General features: G+C 34.8%; 1 protein-coding gene across 2 annotated transcripts in view; it reads right to left on the bottom strand.

The window, feature by feature from the left end:
• LOC106871417 (CD109 antigen) overlaps positions 1-20,922 on the bottom strand; it is a 78,622-nt gene extending 57,700 nt beyond the window's left edge. For both annotated transcript variants that reach the window (XM_089361297.1, XM_089361298.1), the window contains exons 1-8: positions 20,863-20,922; positions 10,203-10,281; positions 8,186-8,349; positions 6,584-6,606; positions 5,381-5,561; positions 2,650-2,720; positions 2,027-2,078; positions 43-116 (exon numbers count right to left, since the gene is read on the bottom strand). In XM_089361297.1, coding sequence (XP_089217423.1) covers positions 43-116; positions 2,027-2,078; positions 2,650-2,720; positions 5,381-5,561; positions 6,584-6,606; positions 8,186-8,349; positions 10,203-10,273 — 636 coding nt within the window. In that variant the 5' untranslated portion in view covers positions 10,274-10,281; positions 20,863-20,922. The remainder of the gene's footprint in view (positions 1-42; positions 117-2,026; positions 2,079-2,649; positions 2,721-5,380; positions 5,562-6,583; positions 6,607-8,185; positions 8,350-10,202; positions 10,282-20,862) is intronic.
• Positions 20,923-22,345: the final 1,423 nt, after the last annotated feature.

The raw sequence follows: 22,345 nt of genomic DNA, 5'->3' as shown, positions 1-22,345 counted from the left end.
CAGAAACTGTAACGTTCAGTAACATAGGGAAATTTAACTTACCTCTTGACTTATTTTGAAGTACCACGTTCCAAGAATTGGTCTATCAGATAGTTGGAAACTTTTGGAAACAACACCTGAAACAATTAAAGATTATTTTTACTAAGTATAATCGCTGGTATTGATTATAAATGCGATTATAGCTCAGACAGCCATCGTTAAGGCACATAACCAGCCGTGCCTATGTATCTGTGACAATGACAAGCATTAACAACTGACTTCACTTAAGCGTAAGTACCACATGTAACATATTGAACCGTTATAAAGTGTTACATAGCTGTAGAATTGACAAGCTAACCATTGGCTCGTAGTCCAGAGTGAACTCACTTGTGCAAAAGGTTACCCATTATCCAGTGGTATGGAGTTTTTTCCTCGTCTTCTTAATGTCTCATAACACTTTGCGAATCTAAAGAGAATGGTGCTCATCTTAAATCAAGAACAGCTTTTGCGATGGTAAGGTTCAATTCAATGAAAAGATAGCCCATACACGCATTCACACACACACACAAGCTTATATATATATATATATATATATATATATATATATATATATATATATATATAGTTCTGGTAAAGTGATGCAATACACTTTACCAGAACTTTTTTTCATTCGGGTCCGGTAAAATATTCCACTACTAAATCCTTGCTACTTAAAAAAAAAACGCGTTATCGAAGCAAGAACATGCTAGACTGTATTGGGATCTGTAAGGAAGACAAAATCAAATGCATTTAATACACGTATTTCTAGTAACTACTCAAGAGATTTCTTACAAACTATCTTCCTCAGTCAAAATTTTTGAAAATATTTTGCAACGTTTCGAATGAAGGGGACATTATATAAGGACTCTCTTGTATAATTACTCGAAACACCTGTATTGAAAGCATTCAAAATCTCAACATCTGGTTTTATCTTATACATACATGCGTGTGTGAATGTGTGTGTGTATGTTTGTATGTGTGTTTTTGTTTGTTTTATATTCAATTATAATTAAAGGAAAAAAAAAACAATTTTACTTTAATATGATGAGTTATTCTATACTTTTGTAAAGTAGAAATTTATTATTCTTAAACAAGAATAATATTAACAGTGACTTCGAAGACTGTCAGTTAAGCGATCATCCGTTTAAGAATTACATGCATGTGTGTGTGTGTGTGTGTGTGTGTGTGTGTGTGTGTGTGTGTTTATGTGGCCGATGCCAGTGCCCCCTGATTGGCACCCATGCAGGTGGCATGTAAAAAGCACTATTCGAGCGTGGCCGATGCCAATGCAGCCTCACTGGCACCCATGCTGGTGGCACATAAAAGGCATCATTCGAGTGTATCCGATGCCAGTACCACCTGACTGGCACCCGTGCCGGTGGTACGTAAAAAGCCTCACTCGAGCGTGGCCAATGCCAGTGCCGCATGACTGGCCCCCACTACATTGCAAAATTAAACTGGAGCCTGGTGCAGCCTCTCGGCCTGCTAGTTCTCAGTCAAACCGTCCAACCCATATCAGCATGGAAAGCAGACGTTAAACGACGACAACGACGCCGACGATGATGATGATATATCATTTTTGTATTTAATTGTATATATTTCATTCTTCCTATTGATGAACAGAAGAACATTACTGACAGTATTTAAAGCCAAAGCAATGAGATGCTGAACGAGTTATATTAATGAACTCTTATGAAACATTCGCACTCTCAAACTAAAACTGTTATTTCCATTGCTTTTCAAATATTAAACATTGCAATATATAATATTATTAATAAAGGATTATATTTTTGAGCTGATAGAAATGATTTCTGCAGAACCCTAATGGCCTCAATTTTCAGGCGAGCAGAATGAAATGGTTAGAATTGCGAGTGAAGTGAAATTGGTGCATCTCTGAGTCGAATTTGGGTTCCAAACTCAGTTAATCTGGATCTTATTTTACTAACTTGCAATGGTAACGCCCACATTTTAAATAATTATTAAATAGATTAAGTGCAGGTTTACGAACCTGAGGAAGTGTGCTCATCAGTCCATTTTGCCAACATATTACCGTTTGGATCCTACAACAAAACAAAATACATTGAAAACAGTGATATTAAAATTGATAATGTATTTTATATTGTTTCGAAAATTTGATACTTATTTCCCATAGCTTGCTTAAGTGAGACAGGTAGATTTAAGTGTTCTGTCAAGAAGAGGAAATCAGACCAAAACCTCTGAAGTGACTATAAAGTCAGTATATATATTAAAACAAATGTTTTTGCTAGAAATAAGCAGAAAAAAAAACGAAAGCTTTCTTTTGTGTGTGCTGCTTATATCTGAGTTATACACCAAAATAATATAACCTAACGCGAATCTAGCAGATGTAGTATAGCTCAATAGTTCCTCAACAGTGTATTTCCACACTTTAGGGTGTTATGATGTGTCTTGGACCTTGTCACGAAAGCGATGATTTGACTTGTATTTCTTATTTATAAAGAATAAATTTGTTTTAATCTTCAATTTCCAGCATGATTTCGATTATATTGAAATGTTGAACAGAACTTTTTAAGACCATGAGAAATGCTTAGGAAATTCTGGAGAAGGGCATTTGAATTAACACAAACGAATGATAAAAAAAAATTAACTCACAAAAACAGATATATTCATTGACTGCAGCACCGTTGTTAAGTTCTTATTCAAACCAAAAGCACGCAAACGAACTGAAAGAAAGCAGAATGTAAAATAATATGGACGTGTAATGAATGACATTTCAGATTGTTAGAACGATTTCACCAAAAGTGCCTTCACCGCATTTTAAACATTAAATGGGACTTTTTTTTTTTACTCCAGATACAGATGTCTTTGCATCTGCAGGCATCACTTCAATTAAAAGTCAAATGAGATGGTCTGGCGGATGAACGCACACTCAAACAGCTGCTTATGGCGAGCTTGCAGAGGGGAAGCGCAATCGGTATAAACCTAAAAAGAGGTTTAAGGACAGCATAAGGACTACCATGAACTCACTTGGAATGAATCAAAAGGCCATAGAAACCCTTAATTCAAATCTAGCTGGATGGCGAACAAAAGTGTGGAGTGGAGTGAAAGCTTTTGAGGAGGCCAGGATGACACATGCAAGACTCAGAAGAGGTTTAAAGAAGAATGTTGCAATCAAGAAGGTGAATCTCAGCGACCTTTTTGTGTGCACAGTTTGTGACAGACCATGCTGGGCTCAAATCTCATTTGCGGACCCATGAAAAGCGAACTTCCACCAACTACTTTCCCTATATATCTGTGCACATCTTTCAATGCCATGTATGCCATAAGGTCTGCAAATCTAACGGAGGCCTGAAAAGACATTTTGATATTCATAAATATCAGAACTTATCAGCTCTTGGTGGTCCAAATCAGTTATGCAATCTATGTAGGAGTCTTTTCAATACATTTTCTAGTTTAAAAAGCCACATCAGACGCCATGATGGATCTAAGGTACAAGAGGTGGTCATAAGGAGTAGAAAATCATATATATATATATATATATATATATATATATGTGTGTGTGTGTGTGTGTGTGTGTGTGTGTGTGTGTGTGTGTATACATATACATACATACATATATATATATATATATATATATATATATATATATATATATATATATATATATATATATATATATATATATATATATATATATATATATATATATATATATATCAACAGGCTTGATATTTCCCACTATTTAAAGCAAATGAATACTCAGGACTTCGTCGACGAGGCCCTTGTCAAGGGATGATACTCGTCCTCATTCCTTATCAAAGTCAGCTACTGCGGCTTTCCAGCTAGATCGGTGAGCTGTTTCCTTCAGAAGATATGTCTGGAACCTAGACAACCAAAGTAAGCCACCGAGGATATAGGCTCGGTAGCTGAAACTATCCCAAAGTAGCTATGGTTGATAATAGACCACAAATGGAACTCTTCTACCGACGAAGACTCGTTTAGTCCTCGCTACCCTTCTCAGTCGAAGTGTACAGGCTAAGTGGGAAAATACTTGTGACTTTGAGATACCTTCTGACTGTACAAAAAGGTTTCCAGTATTACACCTTATTAAGATCTTGCAACATCTCTGAGTAGCCCCTGCAGTTTCTGCGTGGGACAAAGCATCTTTAATGTTTATGAATATGCATAACAAACACAAAAATGTAAATTTTCATATCTATGCAACTTCTTCGTATGAAAAGAAAAAAAAAATTTATCTATAGGCGGAGTAATAGGTAGGTGGTTTAGAATCTCCCATTGCAGCCTCGTGGTACGGGTTTCAGTCCCGCTGGGCGGCAGTTTGATGCAATCCCACTACGAAACAAGCTGGGCGAGTGACTTCTAGTATAGCCCCCAATCGATCAATGTCTTGTGAGTAAATCTGACAGACGGAAATTGTGTGAAAGCTCGCCAGAAACACATATATATATATATATATATATATATATATATATATATATATATATATATATATATATATATATATATATGTATGTATCTATGTATGTATGTATGTAGTCCTTTAAGTTCGTTTACGGGAAACGTTTTTCAGTATGCAAATAAAAGTCCCAATTTTATTATGCCGGCTACTGCCTAATGATATCAACTAGCAATAACAGTTTTATGGGGCTGTACTGAGCTGCACCGATATAATGTAGAATAAATATAGTAATAAAAGTAGTAGTAGTAATCCTTGGATGGAGTTAATTAAAATTTCAAAGCATCACTATGCGCGTTTCCAAAAAATACATGTTTCTTATGATCATAGTCCGTATTCGATGGATGATTATAGTCCATGGACATCGGGTGGATCATATTCATGTGTTCATTTCCTCAGGCGATATGGTATTAACGTTGGAAACAGCGAATGTATACCTGAAGGTTGTTTGCCAATTTTCATTTATGAAAAGGTTGATTGGGGTATGTGGATAGTTCTGTGTGTATTTCGTGGGGAGGAGTAGAAGGTGATGGAAAGAAAGAAAGGAATGGTAATGATAAAGGAGAGTGGGAAATGTGTGGTGATGTTAGACTTGTTTTGATATTTGTGTATGCAGATGTCGGGATGCCTGCGTACACTAATATCAGAACAAGTGTTGGTTTGTTTAAGTCCCCGTAACTTAGAGGTTCAGCAAAACAACCTGACAGAATGTGCACCAGACTTTAGCATAAAAAATTAAAGATAATTTCTTTTTTTCCTTTCTTTTTTTTGTCCTTTTGGGGTTCAGAAAAATCTACAATTTATGTCAGGTTAACTGACTTCTCTATTGTATATGAAACAAAAGTGACATTTTTTATCCAGAATTGCAAGCAATATCTAAATATAGAAATACTTAATGTTACTTACCCAACTCGTTGCTGCTGTAGAAAGGCCTGTCCAATTGTGCCTGAATTGCCTGCGTATTCAATGTATATACGTCATCTTGTTTAGATATCCATATAGAGGTAGTTGAATTAAAGCCAACAGCGCCTCTTCCAGTAACTCTTAACTTTACTGAATAGTGGTCTTTTAGTTCAGAAGGCAGCATCTATGAGAAAGGCAAAATAATTCATTAATTATCAAAAATGAGATCATTATTTACATTTGACGGATATTTGTCCTCATCTTGTTTGTTGTTAACACAACGTTTCGGCTGATATACCCTCCAGCCTTCATCAGGTGTCTTGGGGAAATTTCGAACCTGGGTTCTTATTCCCAAGGTATTTTTTCGATGTTCATCATCATCATCCTCATCATCATCATCATCATTATTATTATTATTATTATTATTATTATTATTATTATTATTATTATTATTATTATTATTATTATTTTTATTATTATTCAGGTCACTGCCTGGAATCGAACTCGGAATCTTGGGATTAGTAGCCTGTGCTCTTAACCACTACGCCATATGCCCGTGAGTATATGGCGTAGTGGTTAAGAGCGCGGGCTACTAATCCCAAGATTCCGAGTTCGATTCCAGGCAGTGACCTGAATAATAATAATAATAATAATAATAATAATAATAATAATAATAATAATAATAATAATAATAATAATAACATCGAAAAATACCTTAAGAATGAGAACCCAGGTTCGAAATTTCTCCAAGACACCTGATGAAGGCTGGAGGGTATACCAGCCGAAACGTTGTGTTAACAAGCAAGATGAGGACAAATATCCGTCAAATGTACATAATGTAAATAATGTACATAATTCCTCATCTCTTAAATATAGAACTGAAAAATGAGATCAGTTCTCAAAATTAAGGTGAGAGAGTGAATTTTTTCCTTTTTTTTTTGTTTCCTGTAGTTTATGAGATGAAGGGATTAGGTAATTAATTGTTGTTACTTGTTTTATCGGACATCGGACTATAAAGTGCTAAATTCACAAATAAATGTTTTTAAACAACAATAATTTTTTAATTTTAAATTTAAAAAGTAGCTAAAACAAAAATAATTTTTGATTCAAATGCTTTTAGAAAGTAAATGCAATTTTAAAAAAGTTAAGCTAAGTAATAGAAGGAATGCAGCGGTATGAAGAAATAGAAGTAACATATAAACTTACCAGTTCCACGAACTTAGAGCTATCTGAAAATAGAAGTAACACATACAGATTATTTTGATCACATTCCATATCATGCTTTTATTCATGTGACATTTCAATACAATAATATTTATTTTTCCAGTCAGCTTCAGCTGACACTGACACTTATATACAAGGAAAGTACACAGGAGTGAATTTCTGTTTATTTCCATCAGTAGGCATGAAACATAATATTTATGCTTGTTAATAATGCCGTTTGTTCTCTTTTTTTTTCTCCAAGAACGTAAGTAAAATGCATGTATGTGGGAAAAATATAGCTTCAATGATCAAATAAAACCAACTCGGCTCATAGAGTTTTTAGCTTAAGCAATTTAAAATTAAGACTGGAAACATTTTCTGAATAAATTCAATGTCTAAAGTTATCAGTTAATGCTTAATGTAAACTCGTGATATTCACTGTTTTCAAGAATCATTTCTCGCGAATGAAAGAAGAAAAGAGTATCAATCGGGAATCTAATCTAACTCGTAGACTAAGGTTACTGAGAGCTTATCTTTGATTATTGACTCACTGTGATAAATACATTAATTTATCACTTAACTACACAGTGATAAATATATAGAAGATGCAGATGGGATTCTGTGATATTTACGCCCCTTTCAACAGAGGTATTGCTTCATCTCTGAAGAATAAACTATCATGAAGAAATGACGTGAAAGAGCTTTCTTTTGATTGCTACTTAATTTGTATTTATTGGGTGATACTTCAATTAACATTTGACTTTATATAACATAAAAACAAACATTTGTAAGTGTGTGTATGCGTGTGTGTGTGTGTGTGTATGAGTGTGTATGCGCGTCGTATTTATTGTATTATATTTTTACTTAAAAACAACTAGCACTCCATCGGTTACGACGATATGGGTTACAATTCATCCGATCAACGAAGCAATCTGCTCGTGAAATTAACATGCAAGTGGCTGAGCACTCCAGAGACACGTGCATCCTTAATATAATTCTCATGGAGATTCCGTGTGATATAGAACGTAACAAGGCTGACCATTTGAAATACAGGTACTATTCAATTTCGCAAGCTGAGTGAACTGGAGCAATGTGAAATAAAGTATCTTTCTCAAGAACACAACGCGCCTAATTGGGCAGCATATCGACATAAATTATGTTAGCATGTGAAGCCTCATTAAAAAGAAAAGATTGTCCACAGCGAAATCCGTGAGAATCCAAATCATTACAAAACATAGGATTGGACATGCATAATGGATACCACAGAGAAGAATGTCCAAGCAGTTCTTGTACTCTGAATTTACAAAATGACATCACCTAGGAGTACACTAAAAAGCACTCTATGTAACTCCATTAAAAAATTCACGTTCTTATTCAAAATACAACCTAACAATTTTTTAAAAAACTATCAAAAACAGAGAAGTTGAAAACTATATGTACAGAAGCACGTATAAAGAGGAGCTGTTGATGAACATATTCCACATTATTCCAGATTCTTTACAAAAACACTCTTTAGTCATTTTTATGAAACAGATTTATTCTAATATTTTATTGAAATATAATGGCAATGAAATTATGAACGCAATATATTTTAGTTATATTTACCTGGATTAACTGTTGTTTCAACTGTAAGATAAGTTTCATTCTGTTTAAAAACTTCGAACGTTAATATTTCATCCTCTGTAGTTTTATACATCGTAACACTGATGTTGTTACCCTTGCCGAAAACAAAATTTCTTGGGACCAAAATCATATAGTGCCCTTCATCTCTGCAATAAAAAGAATTCAATCATTGTTCACAAAATATTTATGCTACTTTCTATCCATCATATAGATATATATTTAGCATTCGTTCACCAAATATTTTTGACCTTGTGCCTAAATAAGAAATCTATTTAGAATATTGAAAGTAGTGTACAGTCTCAAAAACATATATTTATACATTTATCTATTTATTTATTTTTGATCTGTTGTAGAATTTTGTGAAAATAGTAAAGATAAAGATCTACAGAAAACTACAATTGAACAAATAATCCAAATCATACAGCGTCGAGAGCAGTATCTCTTACCTAGTGAAAACGTTCGTCTACTAAATGTAACTTTTCTGATTTGCTATGACCGAAATCAGCAGAAAAAATGAATGATTTAATTATTAATTTTACCACGCTGATGATGCTTGCATTGATATATATATATATATATATATATATATACCTTAAAATCCACACTCCGTGCGGACTTTAAGCTGGCTCCTGCGGAGGGTTAATTGGGCCTGCGACCCCAAACTAAAGAGAATAACAATGGTAAAGCGTTTATTGGTACCCTATCATCTCAAATTTTTATCACAGAGTATCACATTTAAATAATTTTTAGTATCACTGTGACATTTGGCGATCACATTAAAGTAACATGATAAGCAACATTCTTGGTTTTGCCATTTGGTGTGAGTATGAAGAGATTGTTGCTTGGATAATATAATTGAAAAAGAAAGAAATCACAACAAAGCATCAAGTTATCCCGTGTTTCCTTTCTCTAAAAATTAGGGATTTGAACTAAATTAAATACAAACTAATAATTCTTTTAAAGACTGACACTGGCATGTTTGTCTGTATGGTTAAAATTTTCGCTTCACAATTACGTGGCTTCAGGTTCGATGTCATTGGGCAGTACTTCGAAAAAGTGACGCCTACTGCTGTCACAGGTCGCTCAAAATCTTGTGATTGATCTTTGATGGGTGCAAAGCATGTATGAAAGCCTGTCGGTGGAAGCTTTCTTATTCTCTAATAGTAAGTAGCCTTAATCTATTGCCCTGCTTTACACCACCATAGTTTGAGTATTGAATGCCATTAGTGTTAGAAATAATTATTTCATTGAAATCGATTCTAATGTACAATTGGTTGATTATTTTATGAATCTTATATCCTAAATAAGTGACAATGGCTGAAATGTCGAACTCAACAGATTTTTTAGTTAGTATGGTGATATTAAGAGAAAAAGAATTTCGTTCGACTCTCAACTGTTAGCACCATCTCCGTCGCCTTCACAAAGACAAATACACTTTCCTCTTTTGTTGTTGTCGTCTTTCTCTCAGATTTTTTTCCTTATACATGAAAGATTTCGCCATTTTTTAAGATTGACTTCAAATTTTGGCACAAGGCCAGTAATTTCGCTGAGAGATAAGTCTACTACAACGATCCCAAAGCTTATTTTATACTTATTTTATCGACCCCGAAAGGATGAAAAGCAAAGTCGACCACGGTGGAATTTGAACTCAGAACTTAAAGACGGACGAAATAACGCTAAGCACTTTGCCCAGTATGCTAACAATTCTGCCAACTCGCCGCCTTAGCCACCTTTTAAGATTAATGGGTAGATATTGTCTGCTAAAACATAGTTTATATTGGTTGATTGATAACATGAACTGTACTGATTTATCCTTAATCATACATTTAAAGCACTTCTACAAAATTAAGATGAGTAGGTATTGTATGGATATTTATAAGTTCCAGATATTAGAACGTTGAATGTTGAAAGAATAGTATCATTCGCAAATACTAGCACTTGATAGATGGAAATAATGTGTTAAGGGAAAAGAAAAAGTGATAAAAAGTTTGATAAATACGTTTCATCTGCTTGCGCATTTGCAAATAGGGCTATGGACAAAGCCCATAAAAAAGCTAGTTTCATTTTCATATTTCTCACTGAAAATTAAAAAGGAAAGAAGAAAGAATACAAAAATTAACTCGGCTTTCTGAATAATCGTCCAAAAATGAAACAACACAATACTGTTTAGAAGAAGATCTAAAAGTAAAATAAACAGAGGCGTAGGAGTGGCTGTGTGGTAAGTAGCTTGCTTACAAACCACATGGTCCCGGGTTCAGTCCCACTGCGTGGCATCTTGGGCAAGTGCCTTCTACTATAGCGTCGGGCCGACCAATGCCTTGTGAGTGGATTTGGTAGACGGAAACTGAAAGAAGCCTGTCGTATATATGTATATATATATATGTATGTGTGTATGTGTTTGTATGTCTGTGTTTGTCCCCCCAACATCGCTTGACAACCGATGCTGGTGTGTTTATGTCCCCGTAACTTAGCGGTTCAGCAAAAGAGACCGAAAGAATAAGTACTAGGCTTCCAAAGAATAAGTCCTGGGGTCGATTTGCTCGACTAAAGGCGGTGCTCCAGCATGGCCACAGTCAAAAGACTGAAACAAGTAAAAAAGAGTAAAAGAGAGAAGAATTGAAATAAATGAGTAACAAGGACGTTTAATTAATAAGAATGTAATTTAGGTCAAATACAGAGAAGTCAAGGTTTATGAGGGTCGAGATGAAATTCTGATAAAAGGAAAAAGTTTTAAGGACACTTGTAATGATAAAATAGAAATGAAAACCATATCTTTACTAAAGATCTATCGTAGAAGGTTATTTTTATTGTTGCTTAATGACAAGTTGACCTCGATCGAGCAGACATGTAACCAAGGGTGTTTCAGTTATAGCCATCCTGTATTTCTTGTAAATAAGGGACCATATTAGCAGAGCTGATATAGTATTGGATTAGCAATTCAAAACTAATATATACTAGCAGAAATACCCGGCGTTGCCCGGGTTAAAGAGAATAATGAAATCTAAAAACGCCGTCTAGACTACGCATCATCTTTATATATAGAGATGTATATACACACACGCACCCAAACACACGTATATATATGTATATCAATATAAATATATGAAAGTCAATGAAGTTTCGTAAAAGAAGGTGATCATGTACATACTTTCTTGCTGTTGTGATTATAACACCTCGTTGTAAACAATGTTCCTTGTTTTCCCTTGTGGAGCATATACAAATAGGTATTTTTTGCTGCCCACTCTTGAGCAGCCAACATACAGTTGTCCATGTGAGAAGCAGGGCTCTTCCAAGAGAAGACCAGCTACAGACAGTGTTTGACCCTGAGATTTGTTTATGGACATGGCAAAAGTCACACGAAGGGGGAATTGTAGTCTTCTGAATGTAAAAGGAATGTCTGCTCCTGATGGAGTAAGAGGAATTCTTGGAATAAAGACGTCATCCCCTTTTGCACACCCAGAAAGAATGGTAGCCTCGATAACGTGTGACATCATTTTCTTTATCACGAGTCGTGTTCCATTGCAAAGTCTTGGTGGTTCCAGATTGCGGAGCAGCATAACAGGCGTTCCAACTTTAAGTGATAATATGTGGGGAGGTAGTCCTGGAGGCTCCAACGAATTGAGAAATTCAGGAGGATAGTTCACCACTTCATTTGTATCTGGAACTGTATCAACAGACTTGTAAGTTTGAAGATTGCCGGGAAGAGAATGCATCAGGTGTTGATTAATTTTTGTAACAGCTACGTTTTTTAGAGCTAATATTGCTCTTTCACATAGCCAATTGTGATTTTGGTAGTTTTGTTTAAAGTTGGGAAAGACTTTGTGTTTGAGGTCATCTACAGAATTAACAACAGAACAAAATGGCCATACTTCTATTTCTTCTGCAGCATCGAGAGGCACCTTGCCATCACCAATTGTCAAAATGCCCTGTGCGAATTTTTTGGACATTTGGTCGCCGTGTAGCTGAGCTCTCATGTTAGTGTTAAGAGTGAGGATAGTAACATGATGCCACAGGGTAGAGGACTTTAGGCATGCTTGGACCTCATCTGCTCTAGTGCCTTTTGGAATGACAGGAAGAGTTTGCCTGAAATCACCTGACAACAGAAGCGTAACACCTCCCATTGGAGCGTGACAGTCTCGGATGTCTTTCAGGGCTCTATCTAATGCTTCCAAAGCTCTCTTGTGAGCCATGGTGCATTCATCCCAGACAATTAGATGACACCTTTTAAGTACCTGCCCCTGATCTGAGCTTTTGGTGATGTTGCATGAAGGCATCTCGGATGCTGCTAAATTTAACGGGATTTTAAAAGTCGAGTGTGCTGTCCTGCCACCGGGTAACAAAGTAGCTGCAATCCCAGACAGGCATAGCTGTAAGATGCATTACGGATCTATAGCAATTGGAAGGGCATGACCCAATTGAAATAACAACGTGTGACGTTTGGAGTAAAGGGAAATGAAAGTGTCACCTCTGGAGTTTGCAAATGACCACTATACCGATAGGTAATTATGCAGACAAAATTTACAATCGATAAATGTCTTAGAACAACCAGTCATTCATCTGGGAAGGCCTTGAAATCAATGTTACCAACTGGGGACTATGTGTGTCGCAGTGATAATAAAAAGACTCAAAGGAGGTCTGCAACGAAATAATTTTACTCAACACTTTGCAAGTGAATCAGTGGAGGCAAAGATGCGTCTCATTTACTTGACAATTTATGCACCACATTGCAGAAATCACAATGTAAGTATATCTGAAAGGGTAGTCTTACACTGTTGTACCGTTGAATTACAAATAATGCCCATCTGTTATGTTCGAGTTAAAATTTCATCAACATCAAAAATATATGAATTTTCATGGGAGTTATGGCCGTTATGCAAAGAATATAATTTCCAAATTTCATATAGATCCATTCAGTACTTTTGACGTAGTTTTGGATAAGAAAACAAATGACTAATGTGTGTGTTTGTGTGCATGTGTATGTGTTTGTGATGGGCGTATATATGTATAGATATCTGTATGCATGTATATATGTATATATGTGTACATATTACATGTACATCTACACATATGTATACATCTACACATATGTATACATATACATGTATGCATATATATATATATATATATATATATATATATATATATATATATATATATATATATATATACATATACATATACATATACATATACGTGTACATATACATCTATATCTATACATATACATCTCTCTCTCTCTTTCTCTCTCTATATATCTATACATATACGTGTACATATACATCTCTCTCTCTCTTTCTCTCTCTCTATATCTATACATATACGTGTACATATACATCTATATGTATACATACACATCTCTCTCTCTTTCTCTCTTTCTCTCTCTCTGAAAGTATCTGTCATTACAGTATCGAAATGGTGTACATATACACCTATATGTATACATATACACCTCTCTCTCTCTCTCTCTCTCTCTTTCTCTCTCTCTCTTTCTCTCTCTCTCTTTCTCTCTCTCTCTTTCTCTCTCTCTCTTTCTCTCTCTCTCTTTCTCTCTTTCTCTCTCTCTCTGAAAGTATCTGTCATTACAGTATCGAAATGGTGTACATATACATGTATATGTATACATATACATCTCTCTCTCTCTCTCGCTTTCTGTCTCTCTTTCTGTCTCTCTCTTTCTGTCTCTCTCTTTCTCTCTTTCTCTCTCTGTGAAAGTATCTGTCACTACAGTATCGAAATGTGATTGTTTCAGTTAGTGGAATAGTTTCATTTTTAAAGTGAAAGTATTTGACATGAGTGTTTTTGTTTCACTTTTGACACGTAATACTTAAATAGTGGAGGAGATATTATGTTGCCGTGTGCTCGAACTCTGCAAGAAGTTAAAAACTTTTTTGACTAAAACACAACTGGAACCCTAAGTAAGGCATGTGTAAAATTTGAATGAAATTGGTTGCGTAGTTCTCGAGTTTTAGGGATTCACACAGACAGACAGACAGACAGACAGACAGACAGACAGACAGACAGACAGACAGACACACATTCTCATTTTTATATATAGAGATTGCTGACGATTCACTGTAATTAAAACAAACATGAGTAGATACTAGGACATCTGGGAATATTATCAGAGATAGAGAAACCTCTGCATTCTTATTTGACCTGCTAGAAACTGTCAAGTTTCTTTCAAATCATTTTCTATCATCATAAACAAAGAATATATTGGACTATTTTTTCAATGGTAAGCAAAATTAGATGGACACAGTTGCTGGAACAACTTTGGTCATACGTGGACTCAATCAGGAGTGACGCAGGGTTAAATATTATTAGCAGCAATAAGTCTTGCCATATCATTATGTTACTATAATCTTACCCCAAATAGCAATCGCTTGGAAATAATCTTATATTTCCGTCCGTGTACGAGACAGTACTGATTCAAATTGAGTATTATCATCCCTTAACCTCAATTTTCTTCATCATCTTACCTCTCCAGACCAGCAATGACAAATACTTGGAATAAAAATATCTTAAATAGCCTTGATTTTTACTAAGAGCAGAAAAGAAAGGCTTTTAGCTTATTTTATTTATAACTACCACTCTCACAACTATTATAAAGATCACCACAAAGACCAGATCTTTGGATTGCCATCTGTTAAATTCCTGGCATTAACATTTGTTAATTGTTTTCTTGCTTCTTCTTTAGATACGCACCGTAGGATAAAATGAAAAGTCACCTTGCCAGAACAGGCCAGAAGTGGTTGCAAACTCGTGATGTCATATGTCGCTAGTTCAATTAGCTGGCTGGTAAAACATTTTTTAAATTACGTTTTGTTGTTGCTATTATTGTTTATTTATTTATTGTAATGTGATTTATGTAATATTTTATAGCAAAACTACTGTATCGAAGTGATTCATATGGTATCTTGTGAAGAAGCTTTGCTGAAATTAAAACTCATACGTGAGCCATTAACTCAAGGTATTTCACATTTAATCTAGTCTCCAATTCATTAGAATAATTGATTAATTAAAATGATTAAGCAAATATTTTAACTATTTATTCTTAATGTATGTATAAGAACTAGATGGATGAATCTATAGAATGTCCAACAATCAACTGCTGTGTTTCCAACCCCTGGTCAGCCAATCGTGATTGAAAAGTTATGTGACCAAAGACATTCCTGCATTACCGACTAAACTTTTTTCCTAGTTTATTTTGGGCTATATTCTCCATGTGTCATTCTTTGTTACTATTATTTAGCTCAGATCATTCTTGATACATCAACGAATGATCAAAGTTTTTCCTACTGTAATTATCATTTTCCAGACATAGTGCACGTAATGTGTCTCTCGTTTTCAGAAATTTAACTGCTACGTCTGAAATTCGAACGACTTCGTAGAGACTCACTCATTGGATCTTAACTGATAAACCAAGATGCTTAACTCGCTGCTGTAAGCAGCAGCTTCATTATCAAAAGTGACTGATTATAGAATCTTATTCATTAGCTTGCAATACTGAGTACAATATTTTTTTTATCTCCTGGAGAGAGAGAGAGAGAGAGAGAGAGAGAGAGAGAGAGAGAGAGAGAGAGAGAGAGAGAGAGAGAGAGAGAGAGAGAGAGAGCTACTTTCAGTAGATCAGAGCCCAATGAAAGGAAAGATTTATGTATCTCTGGCTTAACGGAGTAGTAACACGAGACAAATAACACCTCTTTGATCTGGGAAAACAAGTCTTATCTGCATGAACACCTATGATGGTTATTATAGAAGAAAATAAGCTGATAGCGAGTTCAGACTTTAAAATGATTTCAATTAATTGAATGAAACGTGTACAAACAAAAATGAATGAGTTACAAAACCTCATTCCTTTTCCTTATAGATTCGTGGATTTCTGGCTAAATAAGGAAATCAACGAGTGTTCTGTTTTTAAATAGGCTTTCTTAAATAAAATGAATATGACGAATTTTTATTTATCCAGTTGGAAGCTTTAGAATGGATCAAGAAAAAAAAATTGAATATTCAGTGCCTTACCTAATAATATAAACATAAAAAGTGTATTCTTATTTCATGGAAATTAAATCTGTGTTGCATACTCTTTAAAAATATAATATGCTACCGTCTATTGGAGAAACGAGTTATACTAGTTTTCCACATAAACTGATATGGCCGGATGAACGGATAACGTATAGTATTTCCAAAACTTAATGACTTCAAATTCACTGCAAGCGTTACATAGGAAAGAAGCGTAACTACACGTTCTCATTTGACATAGCCTCGTAATTTCAACAAACACGTACACCCCATGATTCAAACTAAATAATAGATTTTTCTTCATAATAGAATTTTTCCTTCAGAAAGAAAATTTCGATTTCAACGAATATTGATTTTTCATGAAGGTAAAAATATACAAAATAATATTACGTAGCCTGAATGTCTATTTGAAAGTTATTATTTGCGTGTTTTAACAATTTATCAAGGGGAGAAAGTGAAGAACTCTCTGGTCCTTTCTTAAGGTCTCTGAAACCGGTAGGAGGAAAAGAGGAATTTAATTTCTAGGACCTGGCTCCATACTTGCAACAGAGTAAGCTCCACTAAAGGCACTAAAGAAACAAGTAGTGATGTTAAACAAGGCAGCAGATGAAGAAATAAATTGGTTTCAGTTAGAATGAGAACTGGCATTTAAATATGATACGAGGCGTTTTTTTTACCTTTTGATGTCTAGCAATCGGCACCTTTAATAAATATTGGATCCTTTTACTAGTGTGTTAATGGTGGGGAATATAAAGTTGTATTGTTTATGCATTTTCTAAGGATATTTGCTGTAGAGGCAGTGTACACGATGTAAGCTCTGCGTGATAGATTTAATTAGCTGCCACGTTTTACACCATCACTTGGCTAATGACTGCTGTTAGCAGAGCCCACTCTATCGAAAGCATTCAAACCAGGTTTCCGGATGGAGTATAACCCATGAGTTGTGATTTTTCCCTTCCTCTGACATGTCTCAGGGATCCTGCAATAAGTTCATGACCCTGCCTCCCCCTGTGACGAAGCAATAAAAACGACTGGAATCTGAAACTACGTCATAGCTTTAGTTATCTGAATGTTTGCACCGCACTCTGTGGCATTCGCCTTCATTAACATTGATCTTTTCACTTAACAAGACAGCACGAGGCTAATTTTGGCAGGTCCTTTTTATCGAATCCCGAGAAAAGTGAAACACTCACTCAACCCTAACGAGATCTTGATTTCTTATTTAGGAAGAAGGCCAGCAATTTTTAGCGAAGGCGATGTACTAAATACATTCGCTCTCACTAGTTCTTGAGTAGAACTCTATTTTAACGACCCCGAAAGGATGAAAAGCAACCATAATATCGGCAGTACATAAAAAGCCAGAATCTATCGATCTATACCACAAAAGCATTTCATTCCACGCTCTTAACGTTTCTGCCAGCTTATCATCATAACCCCGGCGTGATCTTGAAAAAAAAAAAACATACAAAAAGAAGCCTAACTCAATGCCGTGAGCCATTTCGTTCGTCATTCTTCCCATTCTACTATCTTCCGACCTACATCTCTTTAATGAATATGAAACAATATCAGATTAATGGATTCGATCAGTTAATGTATGCTGCTCTTTAATTACTGTTAGTAATTAAACAGTGATCACAGTAACTGCAGACATACATACACGCAAACGCACCCAAACACATAAACAAAATGAGAAGCACATATGTATGTTGTGTGTGTGTGTGTGTGTGTGTGTGTGTGTGTGTGTGTGTGTGTGTGTGTGTTTGTGTATGTGTGCGTGCGCGCGTGCGTATGATTTTCTTTGAGTTTTATTTTAGTTCTTAAGAGAGTTCAAGTCGGTGTATGTATGTAGGTGTGTATATATGTATGTATGTACATAAAAGATGATAGATAGATAGAGAGAGAGAGAGAGAGAGAGAGAAAGAGAGAGAGAGAGACCGGTTTCCCGCATTGGCATGATTCAGGTGGCCACCCATGTCACAATATCTTGTGATAATAAGATTGCAGGGTGGGGTGTGTAGGAATGTAATAATCTTCGACAGTTGCTAGAGATCTTGCACAAAGGGTTGGTTTAATATCCGAGAAACTTTCTCCTGGACACATGTTTTAATATAAACTAAAGGGCATCTCACTCTCTGCCGGATTATAGTATGCTAGACTACAGAATTTCTTACTAAATGCTACACCTACGCGCATGCACATGCATGCACACATACACACATATACACGAACACATGCACACATATACATACATATATGCACACATGCATACATACATACATACATACATACATACATACATACATACATACATACATAAATACATACAAGACTACCTTGTTTGAATCTGTCTAAATTTTGGTGAGAGTATCACTTCGGGTTAAAAACTGGTTCTTTTTACCATTGATGATGAATTCAAAAAATACAACCACAGACCGAACAATACATATACCTTCCTTCCTTCCTTCCTTCCTTCCTTCCTTCCTTCATTCATTCATTCATTCATTTATTCATGCACACAAACATACATACATACACACATACACACATACACACACATACACACATACACATGTACGTACATGCATACATACATAAATATTGAAAACATTACTTCAAAGAGCCAGGAGCAAGATTCTTTTAAATCTATAAACTGTTTTAATGAAGGAGAAAGGAAAGCAGTATCTTTGTAAAAAGAGACCCTACCCAGGAAAATTCTGATATCATTTTGGCCAAAGACCTTAAAACGAAAAGAAAGACTTCAATGAGAATGTATCATGGTTGAACACAATCCCAAAATAATACTGTATTATCATCAACAACAAAATTTATTCAGGCAAATACAAGGTATTTTAGAGTTTAATACAAAAAGCCCTGTGGTATTCTAGCCCTCGGTTTACTGGGTTTAGCTCTAACATAAGACAGCTTTGACTTTCACCCAGTTTTTACACACAGTTGCTAGAATCATTGTACTATGCGAAACTATCTGTTGTTTTAACTGTTGCAATCGGTAGACCTACAAAGAACTCATCAACAACCCTTACTCATGTAACTGAAAATATAATTCTGAGGGTTATTGATTAGGACTATGATGCTATAAAATTTCCAAAGAGAATATTCCAGAGACAGTATCTTTCTCTCTCTCTCTCTTTTGATATATATATATATATATATATATATATATATATATATATATATATATATATATATATATATATATATATATATATATATTATTCCAATGTATTAGAATGTATTATATGAATACATACACATGTACTAATATTACAGAAAAGAGCAAAAGATCAGATTGTCAGTAGGTACTAGTTCCTTACGGCCGTTTCTGCAATGAGGCAACGAAATTCTCCATGCCATCTCCATCTCTTCAATGTTCTATAGAGATGGGCAAATAAGGTTTGGATGATGAATGTACCTCTAGGCTTCTTCAGAGGATCTAAGTGGTTGGGAGGGGTAATACATATAAGAAACAGTTATATATATATATATATATATATATATATATATATATATATATATATATATATATATATATATATATATATACATACACACACACACGATGATTGCTAATAGGCTTTAAGCTTATAAAATATCATTATATATATATGTGTGTGTGTGTGTGTGTGTGTGTGTGTGTGTGTGTGTGTGTGTGTGTGTGTGTGTGTGTGACTGGATTTTTATGGATGAGTTCAAGAACTTTGGTTCTTTTCTTTAAATTATATATTTATATATTATATACTGTGAAACTTAATTTAATTTTAATTTTTGATAAATTGAATTTAATTGAGTGTTTACCTGTAAATTGGGATTTTTACCCCTAATATTATATATATATATATATATATATATATATATACATATACATACATGCATATATGGGTGCAGGACGTCACCAACTGTGCAAACCACATGATATCAGGACAAGTAAACACAAAGAAAGGACCCTTCATCAGTTGTCTAATTTTCCCGCCAATAAGATTAGTGCAATACAGACAATTATTGACACGCCTCCATGTGTGTGTGTGTGTGCATGTGTGCGCACACGCGTGTGTGCGCGCGTACATATTTATATACACACACACACAATGGACATGTGTATATAGATATGTATGGATATATATACATACATACTTTTACTCGCTTACACACAAACACATATCAATATATATATACATACATACATACATACTTAGATATGTTCTATATATTCGTATTTATATATATATAAATATAAACATATGTGTGTGTGTGTAAGAGTGTACATACATGCGTAATATATACATATATGCATGTATATATGTACACACACACACACACACACACACACACACACATATATATATATATATATATTATATATATATTTATATAATATATATATATATATATATATCATATAAATAAATATATATATATATATATATATATATGTGTGTGTGTGTGTGTGTGTGTGTGTGTGTGTGTGTGTGTGTGTGTGTGTGTGTGTGTGTGTGTGTATGTATGTATGTATGTATGTATGTATGTATGTATGTATGTATGTATACATTAAAGTCCGCTATTGTTATTGAAAGCTAAAACTGTCTAAACATAAAGTATAATAATAATAACAAATGACTAACCTCTAATTATAAACTGGCTTGGAACGTGTACAGCAAGTCTTCTTGTTTCGGTTCTGCAATGAAAAGGTGGCAGCCCTTCGCTTTATTTATGTGTGTCTTAATTTTGACGTGGCAACTGTAAACATATCCGGCTGTCAGTTGATTGGATGAATGGACAGAAGGATGATTGTGTAGATAGTGGATGGGTGGGTGGACAGTTAGGTGTTTAGATGGAAGAGTAGAATGATAGATGGTGGTAGGGGGAGTACAGTTCACCTCAATTCTTATTATTAATATTCTGATTTTTTTCTCTTTTATTTTTACTGATCATCCACCAAAATCATGTTGCCCTCCCCATCTTGTTCTCTCTCTCTCTCTCTCTCTCTCTCTCCCTCTCTCTCTCTCTCTCTCTCTCTTCTCTCTCTTCCTCTCTCTTGCTCTCTTCTCTCTCTCCCTCTCTTTCTCTTTCGCTCTCTTCTCTCGCTTTATCTCTCTCCTTCTCATTATTGTTTCTGCTTGTCTGTATGTAACTCTTTCTATATTGCTTCTCTCTTTCGCCCTCTCTAACTCTCTGTCTTCCTCTCTATCGCTCTCTTTCTCTCTGTCCCACGTGTATCCTTCAGCTTCTTGAATTACCCCCACCCCACCCATAGCATGTACTTTTGCACTTTTTATCTACATACGGTTTAACTATTATAACATAGGCACAGGGAATCCATAACAGTAGGGGGTTGTGTGATTTGATTATATCAAATTACAGTACGTGTCACTTTATTTTATCGACCTTGAATGGAAGAGAAGCAAAGAAGATCTTACAAAGACTTGAACTTAGAATATTAGAGAAACATAGCCAAATAGTGCGAAATACTTTGTCCACGACACAAATGGCGCTGCCAATACATTGCATCCTTTATCTTAATTCTTTTATTATTGACGGAATCTGAAATAAGATCCTGAATGAAGCAAAGCGATGCCCACTCAAATGGACCTCTATGAACAATAGTTAACCTTAGTTACTGAATTGATCTTAAATGCATAACACAATCCTTTTTTTAAAAAAATCCCAATGATAGTTACATTAAAAAAGAAATATAACCTTTAAGATTTCTATCTACATTATCAACTACAAGAGCGTAATCCTAGAATTATCTAGTGTTATATTTTTATTGGGGTACTTTAGGAAATGTTCTGTGGTCTTGAATAAAATACGAAAGTTCTTTTCTATTTTACAGCAATTTTGTAACTAGTCATGAAAGAGTTTACTTTCTTGCTGAAGGTTAGAATGTTGTATATCCTGTAGTTAACACCATGATGAATCTAAAATAATTTCTACTAGACTCTCATTTACTCAGTTCACTATGTTGAGAACAATGAACTATTAGGAAGTATAAGTTCCCAGTAATATACAACTATTTGAGAGAGAAGTATAGAAGAGATGGAAGTTAGCCCTAAGCTTCAGCATATGGACAGAGAGTGTGACAGAGATGAAGGAGAGCTGAAGAGA

This window comes from Octopus bimaculoides, chromosome 1 (genome assembly GCF_046866305.1).
Source record: "Octopus bimaculoides isolate indiv1 chromosome 1, ASM4686630v1, whole genome shotgun sequence".
NCBI lineage: Eukaryota > Metazoa > Mollusca > Cephalopoda > Octopoda > Octopodidae > Octopus > Octopus bimaculoides.
This window is presented reverse-complemented; position numbering and strand designations above follow the sequence as displayed.